Source organism: Sturnira hondurensis, unplaced genomic scaffold (genome assembly GCF_014824575.4).
Source record: "Sturnira hondurensis isolate 20B ecotype Veracruz unplaced genomic scaffold, ASM1482457v3 Scaffold0022215, whole genome shotgun sequence".
Taxonomy (NCBI): domain Eukaryota; kingdom Metazoa; phylum Chordata; class Mammalia; order Chiroptera; family Phyllostomidae; genus Sturnira; species Sturnira hondurensis.
In genome coordinates, this window is record NW_028094846.1 from 1,817,810 (window position 1) to 1,842,791 (window position 24,982).

The 24,982-nt window shown below is 58.5% G+C and overlaps 1 protein-coding gene across 4 annotated transcripts in view; it reads right to left on the reverse strand.

The window, feature by feature from the left end:
• RXRG (retinoid X receptor gamma) overlaps positions 1–24,982 on the reverse strand; it is a 112,097-nt gene that overhangs the window by 14,525 nt on the left and 72,590 nt on the right. The window contains exon 1 of one of the 4 annotated variants that reach the window (XM_037035312.1): positions 9,115–9,652. The exons of 2 other annotated variants lie outside the window; for them this stretch is intronic. In XM_037035312.1, the coding sequence (XP_036891207.1) occupies positions 9,115–9,163 (49 nt within the window). In that variant the 5' untranslated portion in view covers positions 9,164–9,652. Of the gene's footprint in view, positions 1–9,114; positions 9,653–24,982 lie in introns of those variants that run through there. One more of the 4 variants, XM_037035316.1, reaches the window with a different exon arrangement.

The window sequence follows — 24,982 nt, forward strand, 5'->3', positions numbered from 1 at the left end:
AAGAGGAGCTGGGTTCTTCCAACTACAGAATTCTAACCCAGGTGAGGAAGTTGCTTAGCAACCTCGTCCTCAGCCAATGAAAACAAAATGCCACGCATGGGTCTTTCTGATTGGCTGGGCAGGAGCAAATGGCCTTAGCTGTTGCGTTAGGGCAGAGAGTTTGCTGTCCCATTAGCAACCTTGCTCGGGATGTTAGTACCCACCCGCGGGGAAGGGGACAGAGGGAGACACCCACAGAGGGCGCCACCTTTCCATCCCTGGGGGGATGTGGTGCAGAAGCCAAAGGACCACGGCTGCCCTCACGCCCGGCCTGTGCTCCTGCCCTCGGGGAACTCCCGCATCCTCACTCTGCAATACGCTCTGCAATACACGTACAGGCTACTCTGCCTGGCCCGGAGGGCCCTGCCACCTGAAGGCCCTGTCACGTCACCTCCGCCCCCAACAACAGCAACAGCTCACGTTCGGTGAGCAATTACCATGCGCCGGACAGGGTTCTAAACTCCTTATGTACACAGTCACATTTCACACCCACAAATGTGAGGCTGGGACTCTTCCTGCTCGAGGGAAAACGCAAAAATTGGGGGACAGAGAATTATATGGCCTGCTCCAGAGAGCATGCTGGGAAATGATACAGGTGGAGTATGGATCTCGCGAGGTGGGGGGGGGGAGGGGGCGGGGGGAGCAGCAGATGCGGGTTCTAATCCCAGCCCTGCCCGGTACTGACCCTCTGGGTGGCCCCTTCTCTCTAAATCTGCAAAAGACATTTCTTCAGGGAAGCTGAAATCTGGACAAAGCATGTTCAGCTTTTTAGGAAAAGCCTATGCAAAACTTTGTTGTTTCCTCCCGATATGTTAGCCGCCTAGAAATAGGAGGGAAACTCTCTAGAACAGTGTTGCTCCAGTTTGTCATTATGTGACTTTAAATGCCCTGCTCTGCGAGGTATGAGCTGCAAACTTTGCAGAAGCTAGAAAAAGAAACAAGTCATTCCAAAATATGCAAAAAACCCCTAAGTTATAGTTTTCCTGGTAACTATAAAACATTTTTCATTTAGAAAAACTGTTCCTTTAAATTTTTGTAAATCTGTCTAGGCAAGTGGGAAGATGCGCTTAAAAGACCCACAACATGCAGAGCATCCACGCACTCACCCCCCTGGGGAGAATGGGCTGACTCCCACTCCTCCCTCTCGACACCCCCGCCGGATTCCCGTCCCCCTCCTGCCCTTCCCAGCCAACCAGGCCCCTCTCGGGATTTTGACTTGGCACTTTCTGAGGAGGGCCCTCCTGATCCTGGCCCAGCCCCTCACAATTCATTCCCAGCTTCGGTGCCCTCCTCGGGGCTCCCCGCTCAGCCCAGCCCCCCTCCCGCCTTCTTCCGCGGGAGCCAGGGTGTTGCAGCACGCCTTTTTAAGGTTTGAATCGCTCTCTGCATTTCCAAGAGCACTTTCGCACAGATGTCTGAGCTGCACAGAAACCACCCAAGCTTGGGCAGGGAGGGCTGGTGCAGGCACAGAGCTGTGCTTGTGGACATGCCTGGGGACCCAGGTGGACACCAGGTCCCGAGACACAGGAGCCCCAGGGTGTGGGCAGTGGAGATGCACGTCTCCTCTTTGAAGGGGAGCCCCTCAATGGGAACGTGAAGGAAGGGAGACCCTCCCCGTGCCCCAAGCTCCACCCCCAGGCCACTGGCAGGAGCAGGAAGGTGCAGAGTGTCGGATGGGCTGACCCCCTGCGTGCAGCACTGACCACCAGGCGGCCGGCCTTTCAGAGCCCACAGGGGCAGCTCCGATTCCCCAAAGGAGGGCCGGCGGGCTGCCTGTGCATGGTGGGAGCTGGGTTACAGCTTCTATTGCTGGGAAGAGAGGGTGGGGCAGCCCCTTCCCCTCTCCTGCTCACCTGCCCCTCCCCCAAAACCTGGAATGATGGAGAGGGAAAAGCAGGCAAAGATTGATAATCAGCCTCATTATCACCAACATTATATATAATTATAGCAAAACCTCACTCATCTGGATCAATTGAGAGAAAAATCCATCTAAATTCGTGACAAGTTGGCAGATTACTTTTAAATTACAATTTTATTACTTCTAAGTAACACACGTGAAGAGTTTGTGTTTCAAGCACCACGAGCTAATGGTTATTAAGTGGGGATTTTATAAAATCTGCTCTAAAAGACTCTTTGTAATTAACACCCCGTTAATATGCTAATGACTCTCCTACTATGCTTTTTAAATTGCTTGAAAACAGATGCAATTTAAATAGGCTCTACCCTTCTACAGTCTTATTTGCTTAACCAATGGGGGGGTATTTTTATTTATTTTTTGGTGAACGAGCAAATACAAACTAGTTCATACTATGACAATTTAATCACCCTTCTGAGTTAATTATGTCATAAATTAATAAGGCCATATCGCTTTGGGTAACCAGACTTTGGAGAGCTGAAGAACCACCTCATTTTATAGAAAAGAAAATCATTTGCTCAAAGCCACGCAGAACGAAAACCCTGGGTCTTTCTGCTCCCAGGTTCAAGCTCATTTCGCCCCTCAGTAATACTGCCTTCCATTCACATGACTCCTTATAACGCTACGCTACTATTTTCCATAACATCTGGTTCAGTCAAAAAAAATACTTGTTGAGCACCTACTAAGTGCCAAGTCCCTGCTGGGCACAGCGGAGATGGTGGTCCCTGCTGAAGGCCACGGTCGTTGTGTTCAAACTTCAGACTGGCTCAGAGTGGTCAGCAAGTCAGGAATCATCCCCACGAAGGTAGGAAACAGGTTTAGAAAGTCAACGTGAGGCTCCAGGGCCTGCTGTGAGTTACCTCGGGTGTGGAGTCTGAGTCCAGTTCAGCCCAATGTCCATCCCCGTTTCTGCACGTAACTCACAGCATTTTGCTTGCACCCCACCTGCACCCCCCGCCAGATCCAAATTATGAACCTTGATGAGACCGGTGGGTGTGGTACTGTCCCTAACACTTGAGAGGCCTGGGCGGACTAGGGGTGTCCCCAATAGGAAACAGTCATGTCCCTTTAAACCATTTCAAAACTACATACCCCAAAGTGGTTGGTCCTTCAAGATAGAAGCCAGAGAGTGTTTCAGGCATGTGCTGAGGGTGCCACCTGCCTTGTTCCTGGGGTCCCCGAACACCAACCATGTCCGTGCCCAGCTCCCAAACCCAAGACACCCCTCCCTTTCTGTCTCTCTGTACTCGGTGGTCAGATGTCCTCTCCAGAGCCTCTGAATACAGGCTGTCTCCTAAAGACTGCCCTCATCTTAAAATAGTGAAGGAGGCCTTGGCTGGGTGACCGAGTGGTTAGAGCGTTGTCCCGATGCACCAAGGTTGCAGGTTCAATCCCCTGTCAGGGCACGCACAAGAATCAACCAATGGATGCATCAATAAGTGGATCAACAAATTGATGTTTCTCTCTCTCTCTTGCTTTCTCTGTGTCTGTCTCTCTCCTTCTGTCCCTAAAATCAATAAATTAAAAATTTATACACAGTGACCGAAGTCTGTCCATTCCAACGGTAACGCACACAGTAACGCACGCAGCCTCATTCATCCTCAGGTTCAGACCTACGTTCCTCAGACCCATTCACCCAACCTGAGCCCTAAGAAACATTCTTAAAAACGATTGCTCTCCGAACGTTCTGCAGACTTGAGACTTTGTAACCAGTTCGTAGCTCCCTGCAGCTAAGCACGAACTGACCGGCACCATCCCCGAGTGGTGGAAACAATCCCACGTATTTATTAGGCACGTTCTCTGCCGCCCTTGCAAATGCTTTTAGAATTAAAGGTCACAAGACTTTCCATGTGTTAAGTTCAGATGTGGGATTCTGAAATCCCCTCTGGAGACTGAGCTGCTCTTGAACTTGAAGCTCCTGCTGTCTCCCTCGCCCCCGCTCAGCCCCAGCCTGTGACAAACGCACAGAGGTGTCCTGTGCATCACAGGGTTGGAGGCCCCGGGGCCCCGCTCTCTTTCTGCCAAATCTCGGGAGAGAATGAGGTGACGTTTTAACGTGGGATTTTCAGGAACTGCGGCAGAATCCCTGTCTGCTTCGCTTTGCTTTGTCGGTCCCTCCGAGCAGGTGGCCCGGCAATTTCCAACCAGAAGACCTCCTCTGGGGAAAATCTACCGACGAAACTCCAGCTGAACTTAGTACCGTGCCCTGCCAACTGTTCTGAAACGGGAAAGGGAACTGCCTTGACTGCGCATTTATAATTCTCAGCCTTCATTGTATTGAATCCCCACACCGTGCATGCAGAGTTAACCTGGACCCCGTTTGGGTGGGGTTGAGTTGTTTTACCTAAGGGTGGGGGGAAGCTCTCTGTAGCTTAGACCCCCCTCTCCTTCCTCTGCCCCAGGTGGCTCCTGGGGAACTGGGGGGGGGGGGCAGTGTGAAGACCACAAATAGCTATCGGTCCTGGGCATGCCGCGCCTGTTTCTTAAGGGTCCTCCTCCATGACTGAGGGGTCAGGTGACCCACAGGACCCTCAGTCTAGCTGGGAAGATCCAGCTCAGTGACAGGAAAAAGCCAGGGATGAGCCAGCACTGTGGGGATCACTGGCAATGGGAGAAAAATCAGAAATGGGAGTAAACACCTCCAGAACGACCCCCTGGGGGCTGGCACACTGCCCAGAGGCAGCAAGCCCTGTGCCTGAGGTGACGTGGGTCTGTGCGGTGACGACAGCAGCTTTCCCACTAGGACAGACCCTGGCATTGAGGCCGCAGCCCCGTAGCTGGCCAAGACCAGGATGTTTACTCTCCAGCTCTTTAAAGGAAAAGTGTGCCGATCCCTGCCCCAGAAGGGGACATTGGGTCCCACGTATTAGAACAAAGTGGGGCCACCTGGAAAAACTGGGCCTCTGTTTATTAGGACCCCCAGGGGCCCAGTCCCCTCACCCCGCACCCGGTGTCTCATTCATTCGCTGCGGTTACTTACGTTGGAGAGAGGAGAGAGCGTGATGATGGCCCCCTAGGGAGCTGGGAGGGACATTGAGCAAGAGTATCCCTCAGGCTAGACACTGCCCAGTGAAGGGGGCAGGGACGAGGACAGTTCCCCCCATCCCGGGGTCCTTGAGAGGACTGCGATGGCCCCTGTCACAGCCTTGGAAGAGGATCTGGCCCGTCGCAGGTTCCTGGCCAACACCGGGGGCTGTTTCCGCTCCAGAGCATCCCCGCTCCAGGTCCGGGCTGGTCTCGTGAGAGCCACCCAGACCCAGGCGTCCTGCAGAACAAACCGCACCCCTGGGCCTCTGCGTGCCCTACTTTCACTGAAAGGAAAAACGACCGGGCTCCTCAGGGAGCCGGGGACACCCTGGCCCCCGGTGGCTGAGTCTCCACGGACACGCCTGCTAGAGAGCGAGAGGCAGGGGGAGGCAGGCAGCCGGCCGCACTCTGCACACGGTCTCTCCCCCACTTGCTGTGAGGCTCTCTCTCTCTGTGTAAAACTGTAAATATTTCAGAAAATAGTTTATGCTAAACGTGCTCCTTCCTAGATCTCATGAATCATCACTCCTCCCTGCAGAAGCCCTCACTGCTGACCACTTGCAGGACTGTGGACCCCTATCAGCCACCCACACACGTGCAGAGGAAAAACGTGTTTTGGCATGCACACACATCTGCACCACGCCACACACACCTCATCATACTGCCCCCCCACACACAAGCGTCTCCAACTCAGCCCTCCCCTGGGTCCACTCTCGGGGGCAAAGGACTGTCCTCCAGATGGCCAGGGTCGGGACTCTTGCAAATCATGAGGCCCCCAGAAAAAGCCACCCATGAACTCTCCAGGGCTCACCTTGGCCCCAGAGTGACTGCTGAGCTGTCCCATTCTCCTCCTGGAAGGACAGGCCGTGAGTCTGCGGCAGTGGGCGGGGCTGAGGCTGCCGGGCTCCTGAGCCCTGGGGGGCTGCCCGCAGCACCCAAGGCCAAGCCAAGGCCCAGAGAGGCCCGGAGACGCAGGGCAGGGGAGTGGGCTGCACAGCCCGATGCTCCCTTCCAGCCCCTGGCTGAGCCCCTCCCAGCTCCAGGGCCCTGGACACCGACGGCCCCCGGCACAGCCTCCGCACCCACCTCTGCAGGCGGGCTCCCATCACACCGGCACGGGTGCCCACGCGGAGGCTGCCTTGAGGTTTAAGTGAGCTGAGCTGGGCAAGAACTTGCAGGGGCGGCGCGAGAAGGAGTGCCCTGGCCCTGAAGCCTCCTGGCCCTGAGGATAAGCGCAGGGTCGAGCAGGGGATGATGGGCCTTGTCTGCCGTTTCCGAGAGGCAGCGACTGGCTCATCCTGGCAAACGGATCTCCTCCTGAGCAGCTGGGAAACCCTGCACTTGGCGGTGAAGACGAGGGTTTTCTCCTCGTCACAGGGCAGGGCTGGAGTGGGGACAGTGGGCCCTTTGTGAGGCCACTGCCACCCAGCTGGCCACCACCCTTTGGCCAGTCTGACCCTAACTGAGCCAATCTGGCCAGTCTCGTTCACCGAAGACCTGGTGGTCTGGCAGCTGGTAGGTGAGCACAGCCCCAGACTCCAATCCCAGGTGTTTTTCCCCCTGAGGGCAAGGCTGGGCCCTGGTGGTCCCCGTACATGTCCCCGGAGCCCCTGAGGTTCCACCTGCTGATGGGTAAAGGGGCAGTGGGGACACCCCCAGTGAGTCCAAGAGTGCCACCCACCCACCGCTTTGGGGCCCAGGCGGTTAGAGGCTGCAGGGGACACCGTCTCCAGCCGCAGGTGCGCCTGTCCCTGTGGGCGGGCCCTTCTGCCTCCACTGCAGGTCCCCACTTAGACCTCCAGCCGGAGGGGCCGTCCTCAGCCTCAGAGTCGGAGCGGCCTCTTACCTGTCCCAGGCGAGCAAGGCAAACAGCTGCAGAAGGAAAGGCAAGGACCGCTCTCCTCTCCCAGCACTGAGCAGACAAAGCAGCCTCGGGGGCCAAGGGCGGTCTGGACGCGCCCCTCCCTCCCCTGGGCGGACTGGCTTCCTCCCTTCCAGGCAGCCTTTCACCCCAAACTGAACAGCGGGGCCCCCATCTAGACCGGCAAATCCGTGGGTCTTCACGGGTTTCATCTTGCCTCCCCAGACTCCTGATTCGTCTTTCCGCAGGAATGTTGGGTTTTCAAGTCAATTGGCAGGTGAGAACGGAAGGGACGTGGAGGGGGCAGATGTGTTCACTATTTTTTTTTTAGCGAGTGTCCAAAGTACAGACAACGGTACAGGCGCTGCTTTCTAAGCATCAGCACTGGAGTTTTCACAACAGTAAAGAGGGATCGTGAACTCCACTTTACAGATGAAGACACTGGGGCTCAGAGAGGTTCAGCATCTTTCCCAAGGTCACACAGCTAGTCGGCAAAAAACTGGAAACCAAACTCAGTCCCTCCTTCCTCCTTCCTTCCTCCTTCCTTCCTCCCCCCCCACTTCCTCCCCTTTTCTTCCTTCTTCCTGTCATGCTCTTGCCCCTACACCACATCGAAGGGTTACTGAGTCAGGGGCTTTCTGAAAGGGCTTCTCCCTCGAGCCCCAGGATCTTGGACTAGTCCCTGCCGTCCCCGGGACTCTGGTTGACACGCCTGCACCGTGAGAGGTCTGACCTGCCCTTTGAGGTCCCTGGGGGGCCCGTGTTCAAAGACACCACCAAGCAGCCCCCCTGAGCTTTGGACCAGGCCTTCTCTCTCCAGCCCTTGTCTTAGCTCTCTCCCCAGGTCTCTCCACCCTCAACCCTTTTATGGCCCCCAGTTGTCCCAGAGGGTCTCCTTGGCATTCAAGGAGCCACAGCCCCCCAGACCTTGGGGACCCCGAGAATCTCCGGGGGAAAGCCTGAACTTTGCACCTGCACTCGGGGTGGTGAGCGGGGCAAGATGGGAGCTGAGGGAGCTTTTCCCCTCAGCTCTCCCTGGCTGTGCACCTACGGACTGGAGATCAGGCTCCCGGCTCACAGTGTCGGCCACCACCCTCACCGGGCCATGTCACAAGACTGGCCCCAACAGCCTGCATGTTACCACTTCCGGGAACGTGTCCACGGCCCACACCCCCTGCATCCAAGCAGCAACCTGCTCGGCATTTCCACGTGCCGTCCGCGGGATGAGCCCACCTTACCCGAGGGGTGAAGCCTGTGCCTAACCCCATGCTCAGCTCACCACTGTGCCCCCGTGGCCCTGAATGAACGAGCAAGCCCCCTGGCCTGACGCCCCCCTCCAGCGCAGGACCACCCCAGGCTGAGAGTCCCCTCCGCAGCTCACAGCGTGCCCAGCCCCGCAGGGTGTTTCCGCAGCGCTCTGCTCCGAGTCTGTCTGCACCAGAGGTCAGGCGAGCAGGGACGGCTCTGCTCTCCAAACTTGACAAGAATTTCTGCTTTGCCCTGCCTGCCAGGACAGGAACTACAGGCTCCCAGAAGCACCACCAGCTGCTGAGGGAGAGGCGGCCGGTCAGCTGTTGGCTGGGCGACCGTCCCTGAATCCGGGGACCTGGGAGCGAGTCTGCCTGGGGGCGGGGGGCCACCCCCCGCACAGCTCCTGACGGAGCTCCAGACAGCACTGACCCTCCGTGGAAGCAAAGACAGCGACCCCTGCCAAGGGATTGGAATTGGGGACAGCGGGGGGCGGGGGTGGGGCTGGGGAGGGCACCAGAGGTTATTAGCAAATCAAAGGGGAAGCCAACAGGAAGGAGAGCAAGGTGACAAATGAAAGCATTACATTTGCTTTTTAAAAACCCTATTATGGGGAAATCTGCTCCTGAATGCGACAAGCATGCCCTCCTCGGGAGGCGTCCGGGGGACCCTTAACGGAGGCGAACACCGCTTCTCCCCTTTTCCTCATTGAAAGGGGGGTGATCCGCGGCCCTGGTAATTCGTCTGGAACTCCGCACTTTCACACCCACACAAACTCGCTGGCTGCAACAAGGTCTCGCTGTAGCTCAGTCGCAGGTGGCCCGACTCGCCGCCTGGAACGCCCCGTATCTCCCCTTCTGGCCGCCTCTCCCCTCTCCCCTGCACCCGCACACTCACACGCACGCACCCTGTGCACGCAGGTACACATACGAGCCTCAACACTAATCCCGTTAGCTGCCCCCACACACACACATTGCCGTGTCCCCTCCCTCCCCCCAGACGGTCCAGATGGCGCCCCACTCACCGCCGAAGCCGGTGGGGAACTTCACGAAGTGCGAATAATTCCCATACATGCTTCCTCTTCAGTTCCTCGTCCTCTCCGGGAGGCTCCTGAAGCCCGCGGCCCCGGCCCCAGGCACAGCCCCCGCCCTTCAACTCGGGCGACCGAGAGTGGTCATCGCCGCCCCGCAGCCGGGAGCGCGGGCTGGGCCAGCCCTCCCGGACGAGCCAGGAATCCGCCTCTAGGCCGGGGCGGCCACATAGCGCGCTGGAGCCGGCGACCGCGGCAGCTGGTGCCTGTCAGTAATCACGCATAATGCCGCCGCCGTCGCCGCCGCCGCCTGAGACCCTGTTGCTAGTTTGATTAACTCAGGGCTGGGCTGCTGCGTGGGGCTCTTCCAGCTCCCTGCCGGTCCCCAGAGGTCCCCGCCGGTGGCAGGATCTATTATCTGGGAAGCCAATCGATGTGTGACCGCCCCGCAGGAGGTCAGGAGCGAGGGGGAGGTGGCAGGGGACGGAAGGCCCTTTAGGTGTCTGTTCCTTGTCTCACACCCATAAAAATCAATGGGGTTTATTAATATGCATTTCCTCCCTCCAGCTGCCCTCTGTCCGACACCCTTGCCATCGGATCTGGGACCGGCCGTGGGAGGTGGGGGTTTGGAGAGGACAGACAGATGCCCAGCGACAGAAACTACAACAGAGCAGCCCTGGGGTTCAGTGGGCACTCCTGTGCTGGCCAGGGGCATGTGGCTCTCGACCAGGGTAGCTGGAGGCCAGGCCTACCTCACAGGCAGGGAGGGCGTGCAGGCCCCATGCAGGGGTCCCTCGCTGACCTTCCCAGGACCAGTGCCCTCACCTATGTCCCCCTGGCAAAGCACCCCGGGGTCCTCCCTGACACAGACACTCTCATGGGTGGAACCGACCCACAGATCATAGTCCAGGCTCCCCTTCGATGTCTGGGTCTGTGAGGCTGCTATCCTGACAAGCTGCAGCTCAACCTACACTTGAATGCCTCCAACACCGGGGAGCTCACTACTGTACCACTCTTCTGGACAGTTCTGACCATGAAAAAGTTTTTTATTGAGTTGAGTCTGCCCCTTCTCCCGAGAGCTTCAGCCCACAGATTCTAGGCAACTTCCTGGGGCCACGTGAGAGAAGCCTGTGGGGGTTGTCACCGTGGGGTCTTCAGCAAACCCAGTCACAAAACCCCAGGCCCGACGTGCCCCGTCTCTAAGCACTCTCATCTCTCAACATCATGCCGTGTATCGTCAAGTGTCCGATGCGTTCACGACCTGTTCTCTCTCTGCGGATGGACTTCAACTTGCAGGGCTGCTCTCGCGGCTGCGACTCTCCTGGTGGGGCCCAAATCTTCTCCCCCTGGTGGGTGTTGGCAGGGCGATGGGGGTGCCGTCAGCGCCCCCTGAGGGGCTAGAACAAGGACCCAGGGCTTCTCCTGACACAGCCAAGGACAGAGAGAGCCAGGGAGGTGAGCCAAATCAGAGCCCCGCGGGGGAAAGTCAAGACTCCTACTGGAGGAGAAGCCAGGACAAAAACTAAGGGAAACCGGGGGGGGGGGGAGAAATTCAGGAGCACAGGCCCCACGTGTAAACCCGAACAAAAGCAACTTCACAGGCGCTCCCCCACCCGGGTCCCGCCTCTTTACTATACATTCCCCACCCCATTCTCACACAGTCAGCCCCGGGTCCCCCACGCACTCCCTCCCCACATTCCTCTGCAAAGAATTCGGGGTCCACCTCCCTCCCAGGTCTTCAGGGTCCAGCTTCTTTTGCCTGTTGTATTTTTTATGCCTCCCTCAGTGCAGAGCTTTTAAAGGTCTGGTGAACTGCTTTCCAACAGGTGGATAAAAATGCTGCCAGGGGCATAGTAAGGGCGTCTGACAGCCACCACAGAACGCTCTAGAACGCACCACAGAACGCTCTATTGCCGTGGGCCCTCTGTCCTGCCACCTTCCGGAGGCCTGGAGAGGGCGGCTCTGCAGAGAGAGTGCAACGCAGAGCCAGCCATGCCGGCCCGAGGCCCAGCTCCGTGGCTAGCCACCTCACCACACCGGCGAGTGGCCGTGTCCCCAGGGCCACCGTATCTGCAGGGGCTTTTCTGTCCCACGCCTGGTGGAGGAGGAAGGTCTTCCAAGCCCTGCCAACCGTCCTCTCTACATCTGTCCAGAGCCTTGCCCAAGGTCAACATCACATGGACCCACTGGAGGCTGGAGGTGGAGTCTGCCTTCCTGTTTTCGCTGGGGTAGGTGCCTCTTCACAGCGTGAAGGCCAGACTCCTGGGCCTGGCGTGGGGAGGCCTCCCGAGTGGCCTCTCTGGCAAGCGCCCTGGGACAGCCTCCACCAGGCCCACACACCCACAGCTCCACCCCAGCCCTTCGCCCTGGCTAGCTTACTCGCTGTCCAGGGAAACACGCACGCCGCGACCTCACTGAGGTTTCTGGGTTTTGTTTTGCTTTCATGGCGCATTGATGATACTGTGAGTGTTTTGTTTGGGGTGGGTTTGGGGCTTTTGTTTGCTTTCTGCTTGTGAAGTTCTAACTCTTTACAGATACGATGAAGAAATACTTTCTTGCCTTTTCTCTTCCCTTTCTTGGACGGCCCCTTCTGGTCTGGAGACTTTGCTCACGGGGGGGAACACGGTTTGTTCATTCCACCTTCTGGTTCATTGCTCATGCCATTGACCTTGTCCTGCCTGCACCCCCACAGAAATTATTCTCCCACGTAAATGCTAGAAAGGCTAGTAGGTGCTCAATAGATTTTTTTTCAGTAGAAAATGCCTGGTATGGTTCTAGCAAAGCTTTCTTTGTGATACCTTCCATATGGTTTCACGCCCCTTAACAGGCAGTGAACTTGGCCTGAACGGCAAGAAATAGGAAGGCGGCTTTTGTTTTTAATCCACGTGTTTTGCATGGCACCACCGTGTCTTGTCCCAGACCACTGTTGGCATAACAACGTGATCCTCCCGTAAGCCCTTCCCAGACAGCCCCCGCCGCCTTCCGCCACTCTGGCGTCTCCAACTGTCCCGGAGTCCTCACTCGGACGTCAAGCAAACGGCCAAATACTCAGGCTTCCGAGGGGGAATTAGCAGATTCATTCAACAGGACTCGGAGCCCGGCCCTGAGAAGACCGAGTCCTCCTTAATGAAAGACACGCTCCGCTTTTACTGAAGCCATCCGGGCCTCTCGGGAAACGCGCGAGGCGCGTGTTTTCGCTGGGGTGTCTGACGCTGAGTCGGCCTGGTATCTATGTCCCGCCTGGTAATGAGCGCACACGGCGTCACCACCGGTCTTGTTCGTGGGTTTTTTCTTTAGCGTTTGCCCAGTGGTGATAGAAAATAGTCTTTTGCAGCAAACTGGAGTGAAATACAAAGTCACATTATTTGAGTCTTGCCAGCAGGCACGAGATGGAACATTTAGATGCGAATATCGTCACACTGTCGATACAGATTAATATGTGTGTGTGTGTGTAGCAGTATATAAAGTTTCGGTGTGTCTTTCCCAACATTAAAGTTCAGTAGGACAGACTGTATTTCCCCGATATTACAAATGAGGAATATGAGACCCACGGCTCTGAACCCAGAAAGGGAGAACAGCCACTCCAAAAATTCGGTCTCAGATCGCCATCTCTCTCAACTCGAAAGCGACAGAAATGGCTGCGAAAACCCAGCTGAGTCTCAGCCAAACAATGATCTCCTCTTGTTAGCGATATGTTTCTGTTACGTCTGTGTGGGGGGGTGGCCTATGTATTTTTTTTGTCTTTGGTCTGGCATTCATGTATTCAATGATCACTCAGCCAACACTTAGGAGACCTCTTTGCATGTCAGTCGCACGGGACAGACTAAGGGAGCAGACATGTGGAGTCCCTGGGACACGCGTGGTCCGGCAGAGGAGAGCGGCGGCGAGCCCGTCGGCTCAGAAACACAGCATCGGTGCAGACCAGGATGAGGGCTCCGAAGGGAACCCGCGGGGGTGGGGCACCACAGCAGGGGAGCTAAGGTGAAGGGGGGCCGGGGCAGACCCCTTAGAGGAGACGACAGTGACACTGGGGTCTGAGGGCGGGAAGGACTGAGCCAGGGGGGACAGGACCAGGCCCAAACCCAGAGGGTCGCATAGCCCCAGAGAGGGAGGGAGGGAGCCCAGTGCACTTCAGAGGCTGCGGGGAGCAGAGGACATTCAGGCCTCCCTTTTGGAAGATGTGGCCTTCGGGAGCCCCCCACACCGTGATCTCGGCCGTGAGCTGGTGCTCGGCATTCCCCGTCACCCTGGGCTGCAGGGAACCTCGCCTCCCAGCCTGGTCCCAGGTGACGCGCCATTTCCCACTGCCGACACCGACCCATTTCCCAGGCACCGACCCAGCCTCATGCCTGCGTCCAATATGCTCTTCTGCTCAGGAGAGCCTCCCTTTCTCCCTTCTGTTCACTGTCCAGGAGGACTCTGTCCCCGAGGCCAGTCCCCTGGGCACCTCAGGTGGAAGCACTCTCTCTCCCAGGCCCCTCGGTCTGTGCCGGGGCCACGCCTGGGCCTCGCAACACACCCCTCTGTGTACTATTATCACAAACACTTACTGGACAGCAAGCCCCCAGTGAGGGGCCTCTGGGCCGGTGGCATTTTTCTTGCCCCGACAACCTTCACACCAGAGTCTAACGCAGAACGGAAGTCCTGTGAATGAGACTGATGGGGGAATAGAGGTTCGCTGATGATGCCGGGATCCCCCAACGCCAGCCCTCGAGGACACAAAGTCCCCGGGTCCCGGCACAGTGCACTGCCCAGGTGCCACGTCCACGGGCCCCTCCTCCTGGCATCACGGGCGCCACACCGGCAGCGGCACAGCATGTCCATCTGGGTGGCTGAGATCCTTGGAGACAGGGACAGCTCGGGAAGCGTGCCAGCTGACTTCCATGAGAACTGCCTCTGCCTTCAGGAAACCGGGGGCCACCCCCGAAAGGCCTGCGACCTGTCCAAAGGCGCCCCCTCTGTGCGCAAGATGCCACCCACAGCTCTGCAGCGGCTGACATTCCTGTTGGAGCTGACTGTAGCGTCACCGGTGGCTCCACCCTAAGGGACCGGCCCCCAAACTTGTCTGCACAAACAGCAGGGCCTTTGTCCCTTCCAGAGATGCTTCAGTTGGCCAGGGCAGGGGGGCAGGTCTGGGTTTCGGGACGGGTAAAGGAGCCCCACGCGATTCTAAGGTGCCCATCTGGGGGGCTCCTGCCTTCAGGAAAGAACCTTCCCTGAAGGTTCCGCTCCCCAGGGTGATCCCCAAGTACCAATGAGACCCGCCCGGCGCACCTGCCCGGGCTCGCCGTCAGGGCGCGTGAACCCCAGAAGCAGGAGATGTGGCGGGGAAAGGCCCGCTGTGGGAGGACTCGGGCACACTGACTTCGGGTGTGCGGGCTGGTGCCCTCCGCACGACAGGCTCCCACCGGCGCCTCGGCCCTCAACATGGTCCATCAGAGGCGCCGCTCACCTCGGGCTCATCCCCTCTGTGGACCTTCCCCACAGAGAGTGAGTGCCACTCCTGTTCTCCCCAGAAAAGACCTGCTCAAACATCATGACGGCACAAGTTCAGTTTCCCTCCGTATTGGGCTGGCCAAGAAGTCCGTGCAGTTTTTTCCATGCGCTTTAGCAGGGCTTTGTTGTCTGTAACGTCATTCGAAACAGTTTTGTTAGATGGTGTTGGGACAACCGTCCTCTGTGTGCATTCAAAACAACAAAACCGGTGAATTTTCGTGTAGCCACTTTAATACTGAAGATGGAAGAAAACACATTTGAAAGTGTATGCTTTCTTGTTTCACGAAAGGCAAAAACGCAACTGAAATGAAAAAAAAAAAAGATTCGTGCCGTGTATGGAGAGGGTGCCGTGACCGATCAGACCTGTCAGAAGCGGTCTGAGCAGTTTCGTGCTGGAGATTTCTCACTGGACGAAGCTCCACGGTCGGGTGGACCAGCTGAAGGCGACGGCGATCAAATCCAGATGTTAGTGGAGAACAATCAATGCTCCACCGCACGGGAGAGAGCCCACAAACTCAAACTGTCCAAATCAATAAGGTTATTGGTGAAAATGGAAACTGTGTCTTTTATTTTACGGGAAAAACTAAACGAACTTTTTGGCCAACCCAATGTTATCACCGGTCACTACGCTGGAATGTTTTTCTTCAGGGTAGGGACAACCTCTTATTCCCTCTACTTTATCGAAGAATCTAGCATGCGTTTCACAGGCAGTGAGCCTGCTCCATAAATGCTTACCAAGTGGACACTGGGATTACCACCAGGAACAGGGCAGGCTTTCCCCTCACTTTGCCAGGGTGAGTTTAAGGGCAAATCAAAACTACCTTGAACTTCACACGACAACTCAGCCACCACTGCAGAGCCTGTGGGGGTGCAGAGCAACCGTGACCCACTGAGGGACAGGCAGGGCTGGGTCCCGAGGGATGGCCTGGTCCCTGCCAGAGAGAGAGGCCAGCATTGCAAACACTCTCCTCCAGATCCAAGGCACCCCAGCCAAAGGGGTACGTGTCACCGCTCTGCCTCAGCGAGGCCTGGGCAAGTCCCCGAGGACAGAGGAAGCGATGCTGGAGTAGAGCCCAGCCCCCAGGTCCAGGTCACTGTCCCTGGGACACTGCTGGACACACACACACCGAGCTGGCCCCTGGCTGTCCCCAGGTGGGGAGCTGGGTCTGTGGCCCACTTGCACGCAGTCCAAGCGATCTATTTTCAGGTCCCACTCCATCAGAGCAGGGGGTGGGGGGAGGCTCTAAATATACCCCCAGTGGCTGCTGGAGGCAGATTATCCTGCTGGCAGCTGACGAGGGCGGGGCCGAGAGGGACCCAGGAGCCCAGGCGCTAACCTCGGCGCAGCCCAGGACCTCGGTACTTGTGAGCTATATTTACAGAAAGACAAGTGTCTGTTCTATTTGACTGGGTCCCGGGCAGGGGCTCTGTGGGAGAGTAAAGGCCATGCTTTGTCCCTCTTTGTCACTAAGATCCCCTGAGCAAAGCGTGTGGAAGCCACTGAGGACGCTGCTACACCACCCGGGTCTGCTCCCAGGCACCCAGACCACAGCCGGGTCTTTCCATTCTGTGAACTGTGGACATGACACTTCTCGCGCCTGTAACACCTGGCCGCCGACACGACGCTTTCCTAGCTTGTGTATCAACAGCTACGAAATTGCGTTAAAAGCCAAACCCAAGGAGGCCGTGGACAGAGAGGAGGTTGACTTCAAGGATGTGAGGATTTGCCTGGCTGTGTGGTTTTCTCTCTGATGGGGAAAGGCTGTGTGGTGTCCGGCCAGGATGTGGCTGTCTCGTGGCCCAAAGCCAGACCCCGTGCGACCACCCCCATTTCCAGGCAGCGCACCCCAAAAGGCCGGAAAGCATTTCACTTTGGAAACAGCTAAGTGAGAGCTGCTTCACACCAGCATCTGGGTAACTGTGCCCAGGTGCCAAAACGAACAGAAAGGCCCAGACGTGGAGACACGGGTGATCAGAGGCGGGGCGGGGGGCGGGGCAGCACCAGGAGGGTTGTGAAGTTGGAAGGTTTACTTACCGAGGTCAGACAGACCTTGGGAGATTTCTATGCAGCGCATCACGGTAGCCGTAGGAGAGACACCGGAACCAGCGCGGCCAGCATCAACCACAGCACATACAGAGAATCATCACAGGGCGGTGGCCCCCTGCGGCACAGGGGGCTCAAAGGGCCCGGGCACCGGGCATCTCAGCCTCCTCTGGGGGGGGGCTTGCTGAACACAGAGACTCCCAGGTCCTGCCTGGACCCCCCTCATCGGGACCTTGGGTGTGGGACTGTGCCTCCTGGTTGCTCTGGGGGGCCAAGTTCACCTCTCTCTCCTTTACTGAGGTCCCCAGTCAAGCTTAGGAGCCTTACTTAGGAGCCAGCACACTTGACCTTGGAGCCACAGCCCTTGAACTTCCCGAACCTCTGTCCCTGGCAAGCAGGAGGCCAGGCGCTGGTCAGGGGAAGGTTCTGGGCAAGAGGCTGAGTGTGGTGGCCAGTGGATGCTGGCCTGCGGCGACGCGTCTTGGAAAGTCTTCATGAGGAGAAAGCAGGCCCGGGAGACTAGCACTAGCTGGGAGCATTCTCACACAGAAGGCCTTGGGGGGGTTGGGGGCATCACCCGGCAAAGGCATCCAGGTCTTCGGGGAGAGGGGCAGAGCTGGAGGATTGGGGTGGGGGATGGCGGGGGGCAGCGGGAAGCAGTTCCCGGGGTGCGGAGCTCTCAGGCTGCCCGAGACTTCTTCCAGGAGCAGCTGTGAGGGACCCCTTGCTATTTCTGAAGTAGCACAGACCTCTCCACGTGGCATTTCAGACACAGCAGCCAGCCCGGGTCCCGGATATTTAGGGACTTCAGCCTTTCTGACGCCAAATCCCAGCCTCCGCGCGTGGGGCGCTGGCGCCACCCCTCCTGTCTCGGCCCAGCCTGGCGGTCGGTTGTTCCCGGTCCTGCGCAGGCCTCGTCCTAGGCTCTACAGCTGTGACATCAATGAGGACATCCCCTTGAGATCCCAGAAGGTGGGCGCAGCTCCTGAGCACCCACGGCCCCCAAAAGCTAAAGCAAAAAGGGAGGAGACTCGACTGACCCCACACGACTTTCTTGAACATCCGTTATTCTCACCGTTGAGGGACAGGGACCAGCCTGCTGCACTTCAGGGCAGGGTCCGAGAGAAACCCGACCATAATGAGCGCTAAAACCAACCACACTCTTCCGAGGGAGGGAGGGGGGGTGGGCGCGGCCTGTGTGGAAGCTCCCACTGATTGGCTCAGCGGATTGAGCGCCAGCTTGCGAACCAGAACTTCCATGGACTGCTCAGCTGGCCGGAGGTCCACCAGGGAGACGCAGGAGTGAATCAGGGGGGCAGCCACGAGGGCGGCAGCGGCCGCCTGCCCTCCCCAGCGGCCGCCCGCCTGTGCACCCTGGCCGGATGCTGACAGCTCCCCCACTGCCCACACGGGTGTCCACACCGGTCCCCTCCCACTTCATCAAGCCCGTCAGCCCTCCCCAGACCGAGTCCACTCCTGTCCCCGGAAAAGCGTGCGGCAAACTCACTCTCGTGCACACCTCTGTTCCCTGCTCTTGCCCCCGCTGCCTCACTTTTCCTGACCGCTGTCTTCCCCGCTGCCCGTCCCTGGTAGCTGAATCCAAGCTTACCCTCAATGCACCTCCCTGATCCCCACTCCAGGCAGCCTCAGTCTCCTCCGTCTGGCTCCCCACTCCCCTTCTCTGGGTGTCTCTCTGCATCTGTCCCTGCTCTGAACCCCCACCCCACCCCCAGGCCTGAGAGCCTGTCCCTTCCACCGCTGCACGTGCGCTCCTGAGGACCCAGCCCATGCGCCTTCAATTTTCACCCGCCGCTGTCTTCTCAGCCTCCGGGAAGGGCCCACCCGTCCTGACGAGGCGGGACCTCGGTTTCCTGTCTGTCTGGGTCCACCTCTCTTCTTTAGGATGCTCCCCACACCACGCCCCCTCCCCCCACCCCAGCCAAGGCCAGACCTTCTCTGCCTGCTCACTCCACCCACCGCAGGTAAGACCCCTCCTCTCTCCAGCACTCTGCACAGCTGCAGTAACTGTCTGACTGTGTGCCCAGCACCGGGACCCCCACAGCCAGAGGCCCCACGAGGGTGGGGCCCATGTCTCAGTCACCCACCCCCGAATCCCGAGCAGGAGACGGGAGGTGTGTGGCTGGAGGATGTCGATCACACTCTGAGTGTGTGCAGGCTGGCTGTGGCCCACCCTTGACCGTCTGGCACCCCCAGCAGGGCCGTGTCCATAGGAGGTGCTCAAAGAGGAGGAAACCGGGGGGGGGGGGGGGGGAGGGGNACCGCAGGTAAGACCCCTCCTCTCTCCAGCACTCTGCACAGCTGCAGTAACTGTCTGACTGTGTGCCCAGCACCGGGACCCCCACAGCCAGAGGCCCCACGAGTGTGGGGCCCATGTCTCAGTCACCCACCCCCGAATCCTGAGCAGGAGACGGGAGGTGTGTGGCTGGAGGATGTCGATCACACTCCGAGTGTGTGCAGGCTGGCTGTGGCCCACCCTTGACCGTCTGGCACCCCCAGCAGGGCCGTGTCCATAGGAGGTGCTCAAAGAGGAGGAAAGGGGGGGGGAAGGAGGAAGGTAGGGGAGGGAAGGAAAGAAGTCCGTCTACTGAGGAAGTAATGCGAGGCCAGTGCTGGGGGTCGGTGACATCGCATTTGAGTCGAAAGCAGACACGTTTAGTCCAATAAATGAACAAACAATGATTGAACACCCATCCTACATGAAGCATAGAATTCTGTGTGCCTGTCCTTCCGTCCTTGTGCCTGTCCCTCTGTCTGCGTGTCTGTGATGACAAATGCGGCCGTGGAGTCACCGGAGGGACCTCTAGGAAGCCCCAGCCTGGCCTCTGAGCAGCTGCGTGGCCCTGAGCACTCGAGCCGTCTGTCTGTCCCTTCCAGCGCCCTGGGCCTTTACAGTGAGCCCCGTGCTCTGAGCTCAGGGCGGGGCCGTGAGGACTGAGAGAAGGCGTGGACCTGAAATCGCCCTGCACAGTGCGACGAGGGACAGCACGGGTGGCCACTTGGAGCGCCCGATGGCAGAGGAGACGTGGCTGGGGGTCCCAGTCCCGGGAAGCCGCCCAGGACTCCCAGCATGACCGCCGCGCCCTGCGACCTGACAGAGCCGCCCGACCCCTGGCCAGTCCCCGAGCGCCTCCTCAGGACTCCCAGCAGGGGCAGGCTCACCAATAAAGAGATCAGAGATGTCTTCCTAATGCGGAGGCCCGGGTGCCATGGTAACGGGCATTACTGGATCTGGAGAAGAGCGAGCGGAGCAGCTCTGATCAGAGGAGGGAGCTGCAGATGGGGAGGGGGGCCACAGGAGACAGACACAGCACCACAGGGAACCTGCAGACAGCATCTCCGGGTCCTGCCTGGGCGGGGGGGGGGGGGGGGGTGGCGCTTTTCTGTCTGGGCCCCGCGGGTAAGCCCAAAGTCTTGTTTGTTTTCAAGATATAAGCACGAACCAAAACCTGGATAAAACTGGGTTGCCAATTTGCGAAAAAATCAGAAACGTGCGTGATTCCTTGGACTCAGCTCGGGGGGACGCTCAGAACCCCCGTGGGATTGTTCAGCGTGGCCTCTGTGTTGACCAGGTTCTCTGTGAGTCCTGCCAGTGGGGAGGCGGTGAGACTGCACACTGCATGTAGAGTCCAGACTACGGGGAGGGGGGGGCACGGCTCAGATGGTTGAAGCACCGCCCTAAAACGCCAAGGTTGCGGGTTCCATCCCCAGTCGGGGCCCGTACAAGAATCGACCCATGAGCGCATCGCTACCTGGAACAACTCTCTCTCTCTCTTAACCCACTCCCCAGGTACTTGCTCCTCCTCCCTCTAAAAAAATCAATAACTAGATAAAAATTTTAAAGAAGAGGAAGGCTGATTTCCGAACCACCCGAGGCCCCTACCCTCTGAAAACAGCACTTCTCTGTCTGAAGACAGGGCAGGTTGTCGACGCAACGGAAGCCACGTGGACCAGCCAGGAAGGGGGCTCCCGCCTCGAGAGTCCCTCTGAGTTCCAGGCCTTGGACCGGGCGCTCCGTCCACACCAGCTGCGGCCTTGGAGTCAGACGCCACGGGCTCTGGGCCACCAGCCGCTGTGAGAGCTCTGGGCTTTCTCAGTGAGAAGAACCCTGGTCACAGATGTCATTATGATGTGTGGTTAAAAGAGTTTCCCCTTCCAGGGGTCCCCAGCTGCCTTAACCTTGCTTTCTTCTTTTTTAATCTCCTCCTGTTGGTCCCAGTGACTGTGACGACTGAGGCGCAGCAGCAACCAGCCCCTCCCTGGTCTTCGCTCATCACCTTGCTCAGGTGCCTCCAAGGACAGTTGAACGCGACTGTATTTGTATCTGTTGGCTACACAGACATCCCCCGGTGCCCAGGACTGACTGACGAGGGTATGAACAAGAGGAGGGTGTAGCCTCAGAAACTGAAAGGACCCCGGGCTCTACCAGGATGCGGGGGGGGGGGGGACAGGGGGCAGTTAAAACGGTGTATCCTGGGTGGCCGGGTTTTGGTTTTTTTCTATTTCTTTGGTTTTTAGGAAAACCTAGATTTCTCTCCATCCGCTGGAACCATCCCCTGGTTCAGATCGGACATGCCTGCAGGGAAAATGAGCGATGCGCTGCCCGTCCTTTCCCTGTTCTACGTGGGTTTCAACGAGCTTTAGATTTTTTTTCAGAATTGTTCTCCAGGCTGGGACCCAGCGGAGATGGGACAGCGGGGAACTGGTCACGGGCTTTGAAGGTGATTTCCAGTCTGTTCCGTGTGCCTCTCAATAGTTCACAAGTTCTCCGTTGCTTTTTCCTGTCACCTACTGTATTTACAGGGAGAAAAATAATTTAAATATTCTAAACAAAGTCATTCTTTAGTTGTCTGAAAGGTTTGTTCACGCTACGGTGCATCACAAGCCACTGCCCTGTTCCTCCATGAATTTTATTTCACGAGGCCAGTAGCTCAAAAAACAAACCAACCAACAAAGGCCGGATCTTCACCACCTTGAAAAGGCCCTGCGGTGGGAGCGGAAAACCTGGATTCTCTGAGCATCCCCCTCCCCTGAACTACGCCAGACCTGCTCAGCCCGCTGATGACTCGGCCTCTTCAGCTCCCACCTCCCTCCCACCTGTGACCACTCACTTGAGGTTTGATTCTCCCTCCCTGCCGGAACGTCACCAAGGAGACTCACACCACCAAGAGCCTGGACCGTCCCAGCGCGCCCCAGTCCTCTCCCATCCCGCCGATGCCCCGTGTGCCTGCATGGAGGTTGTGGGCTGTGGCGTCTGGAGACCCAGGGTCAAGTCCTTCATGCCGCTTGTCACACAGCACAGGCGACTGTCCCTGGGCTCGAATGCTCCCCTCGGTGAAACGGGATTGATCGCTGTGACAATGACGGATCTGTGGTGGAAACGGGTGGGCTGTGAAAAGCTCTGGGGGCGTCCAGAGCGCTCAGTACGAGAAGGAACGCTCTGCACACGTCTTCACCTGGGAAGGGGCTCAACTCCAGGGGCAGGACCTGGGGTTGACCAGCAGGCCCACCGGCCCTCTCACCCTTTCCCAGGGGGGACCCTCAGAGATTAACCCCAACAGGCCAGGCTGACGAGGACACCATGCACAAGTCAGGACCACCACACGGCGCCACGATCTGGACCTGCAGGTGGACAGCAGGCTGTCCATAGTGCTCCTCGCTAAGGGCCCGAGGATTCCAAGACCAGGCAGGCACGGCTTCATGCACGACCCTCATCTGCCTCCTGCGCCAGCTGGAGCCCGGGCAGAAGCACGGGCCGGTAAGGTCCTTAAAATGTGCTGGAATTCGGTTCCTAGGCTGGCGGCTGGTCTCCAGAGCCATCTGCGCCTTGCAGGATGGACACTCTACGCCCCATAAACGGTGACTCCTACGCCCTCCATTTTGCAGAAAACAGTACTCAGAGGAGTGAGGGCCAACCACCCTTTCGCCACCGTTTCTATCCTGAACAAGGGGCCGTGCGGAATTGTTTCATGGAAGGGGTCAGCAGCCCATGCCAGTGACAAAAGCCAGAGTCCTGCTTTGCCTGCAAAGCCCTGGGGACACCCACGCTGATGGGGTGTGGTCGGGGAGTGAGCGGGAGAGTGGGCTAAGTCACCCGGGAGAAGAGAAGACACGGGAAACCCAGGGAGAGAGAACGGGAGTTTTGGTGCCGGAGAAAGGGGCAGGGAAGCCCTCCTCGGTGGCTCCAAGGTGGCGCCAGAGGGAAGTGGGACTAGAGGGACGAATCCAGGTCTGCAGACGGGACCCACACGGGTTCGACTGAGGGGAGTCGCTGCTTTAGAAGAGGAGAAAAGCACGAGTATTTTTCATTTCTTCTCTTCTTCGGGCTCACCTCTTCACACGACTTTCTAGACCCCTGGTCGCCAGGGTTCCCTTCTGAGCCCCGCCGGGGGCCTTTCAGGAGCAAGAAGCACGTCCTGATGAGAGGCTGCACAGGCTACCTCCGAGAGGAGCACAGGGGCATGGCCCCCAGGCAGGGACAGGGGCGCAGTCCCTGCCCCCCCGCCGTCCTGTCCCCCTGCAGCTGGGACGACAGCTTCGTGGAGACATGGTTGTTGTGATGTCCCCCACGCACCTCCCTTGGAGCGCCGTGCACCCAGAACGGTGCCATGTCCCTCGGGGTGGTCAGTGGGTGTGTGGTCAGCCTAGCTGTGCCTCTGGCCCTGGGCCTCAAGTTCGCTGCATCCTCCTCACTGCTCAGTACACCTCTGCCCCGCAAAACCCTCAGCGCCCGCTCAGCCTTCCTTGTCTTCTGACGTTCAGAAAACTCCGTAGGCGGAAAGAAATTTCCTCGGTAATAATGAGGCTGTCTATTTTTGGAGCCTCTGTCTTCCGAGCAACCCTGGGAATGTGGGGCTTGAACAGGATCGGGGGCAGGGTTGAAAGGGTCTTCGGAAGGTCTTCTAGAAAAGTCCCCACCACAGGCAAGACCCCGAAACCTGCCTCAGGCAGGCTCGGGCCTCCGACAACTAACCCTGGAGTCCCACTCAGGGGCACGCCTGCCGTCTCAACCTGCTGAACCCCTCCCCACAGCCCCCGCCCCCGCCCCAGCCCCCCGAAGGCACCAGTCTGCTGCCGAGCTCCCTGGACGGCTAGTCTCCCAGCCTCTGTCTCCGGCCCAGCAGACCTCCACGCCTCCGACACAGGGACACGGCCCCGGCCATGCTCGGAAGGCGAGATTTGCCGCGCACAGTGTGTGGGAAGACAGTGCGGTCGGGTTACTGGAGTGTCACACAGCAGGACTCAGGGGACCGTAGGAGGTCGCCACTGAGAGTTGGGGGAGCAATCTGTCAGGAGAAGGGCTCTCTGTGCAGAGGCTGGGGCCCCAGCGCTCAGGGATCTCAGGCCGGGACAAGCTGCAGAGTGGCACTGTGGGAGGGGAACACCAGGTGGAGGGGCGCGACCAGGCTGGGAACCGGGACTTTTCCCAATGGCAGCGGCAGCAGGGTGGCCTGGGGTGGAGCTACAGGGAGACATCGGGCAGAGTGAGGTCGGAAGGCCAGATTCCAGGGAGAGAGGACACGTGTGTCCAGTGGCCAGAGGCTCCCAGGCAGCTCCCCACGGGGGCACCAAGACCCTCCCAGGGGGAATGCACAGGATGTTCCCAGACACACGGGGGTGCTCGGTATATGCTGCTTCCATTCCCATTTGGTTGTTTTCTCTGCGATCCCCTCTCTGTGACCTGGAGTTCTGCCGCCCCCAACTTCCAGGGGTGGGCGTGGGCTCCAGCTAAAGGCACTTCTGGTGATTTCCAGGGGGCCTGAGCTGGGACGAGGCTGACAGCTCGCAGAGATGGTGTGTGTGTGCCTGTCTCTCTGGGTGTGCGGATGTGCCTGTGTGTGTGTTTAGCAGGTACAGAGTTTCAGGGGAGGAGACTGAGGCCNTCTTCCGAGCAACCCTGGGAATGTGGGGCTCGAACAGGATCGGGGGCAGGGTTGAAAGGGTCTTCGGAAGGTCTTCTAGAAAAGTCCCCACCACAGGCAAGACCCCGAAACCTGCCTCAGGCAGGCTCGGGCCTCCAACAACTAACCCTGGAGTCCCACTCAGGGGCACGCCTGCCGTCTCAACCTGCTGAACCCCTCCCCACAGCCCCCGCCCCAGCCCCCCCCCCCCCCCGAAGGCACCAGTCTGCTGCCGAGCTCCCTGGACGGCTAGTCTCCCAGCCTCTGTCTCTGGCCCAGCAGACCTCCACGCCTCCGACACAGGGACACGGCCCCGGCCATGCTCGGAAGGCAAGATTTGCTGTGCACAGTGTGTGGGAAGACAGTGCGGTCGGGTTACTGGAGTGTCACACAGCAGGACTCA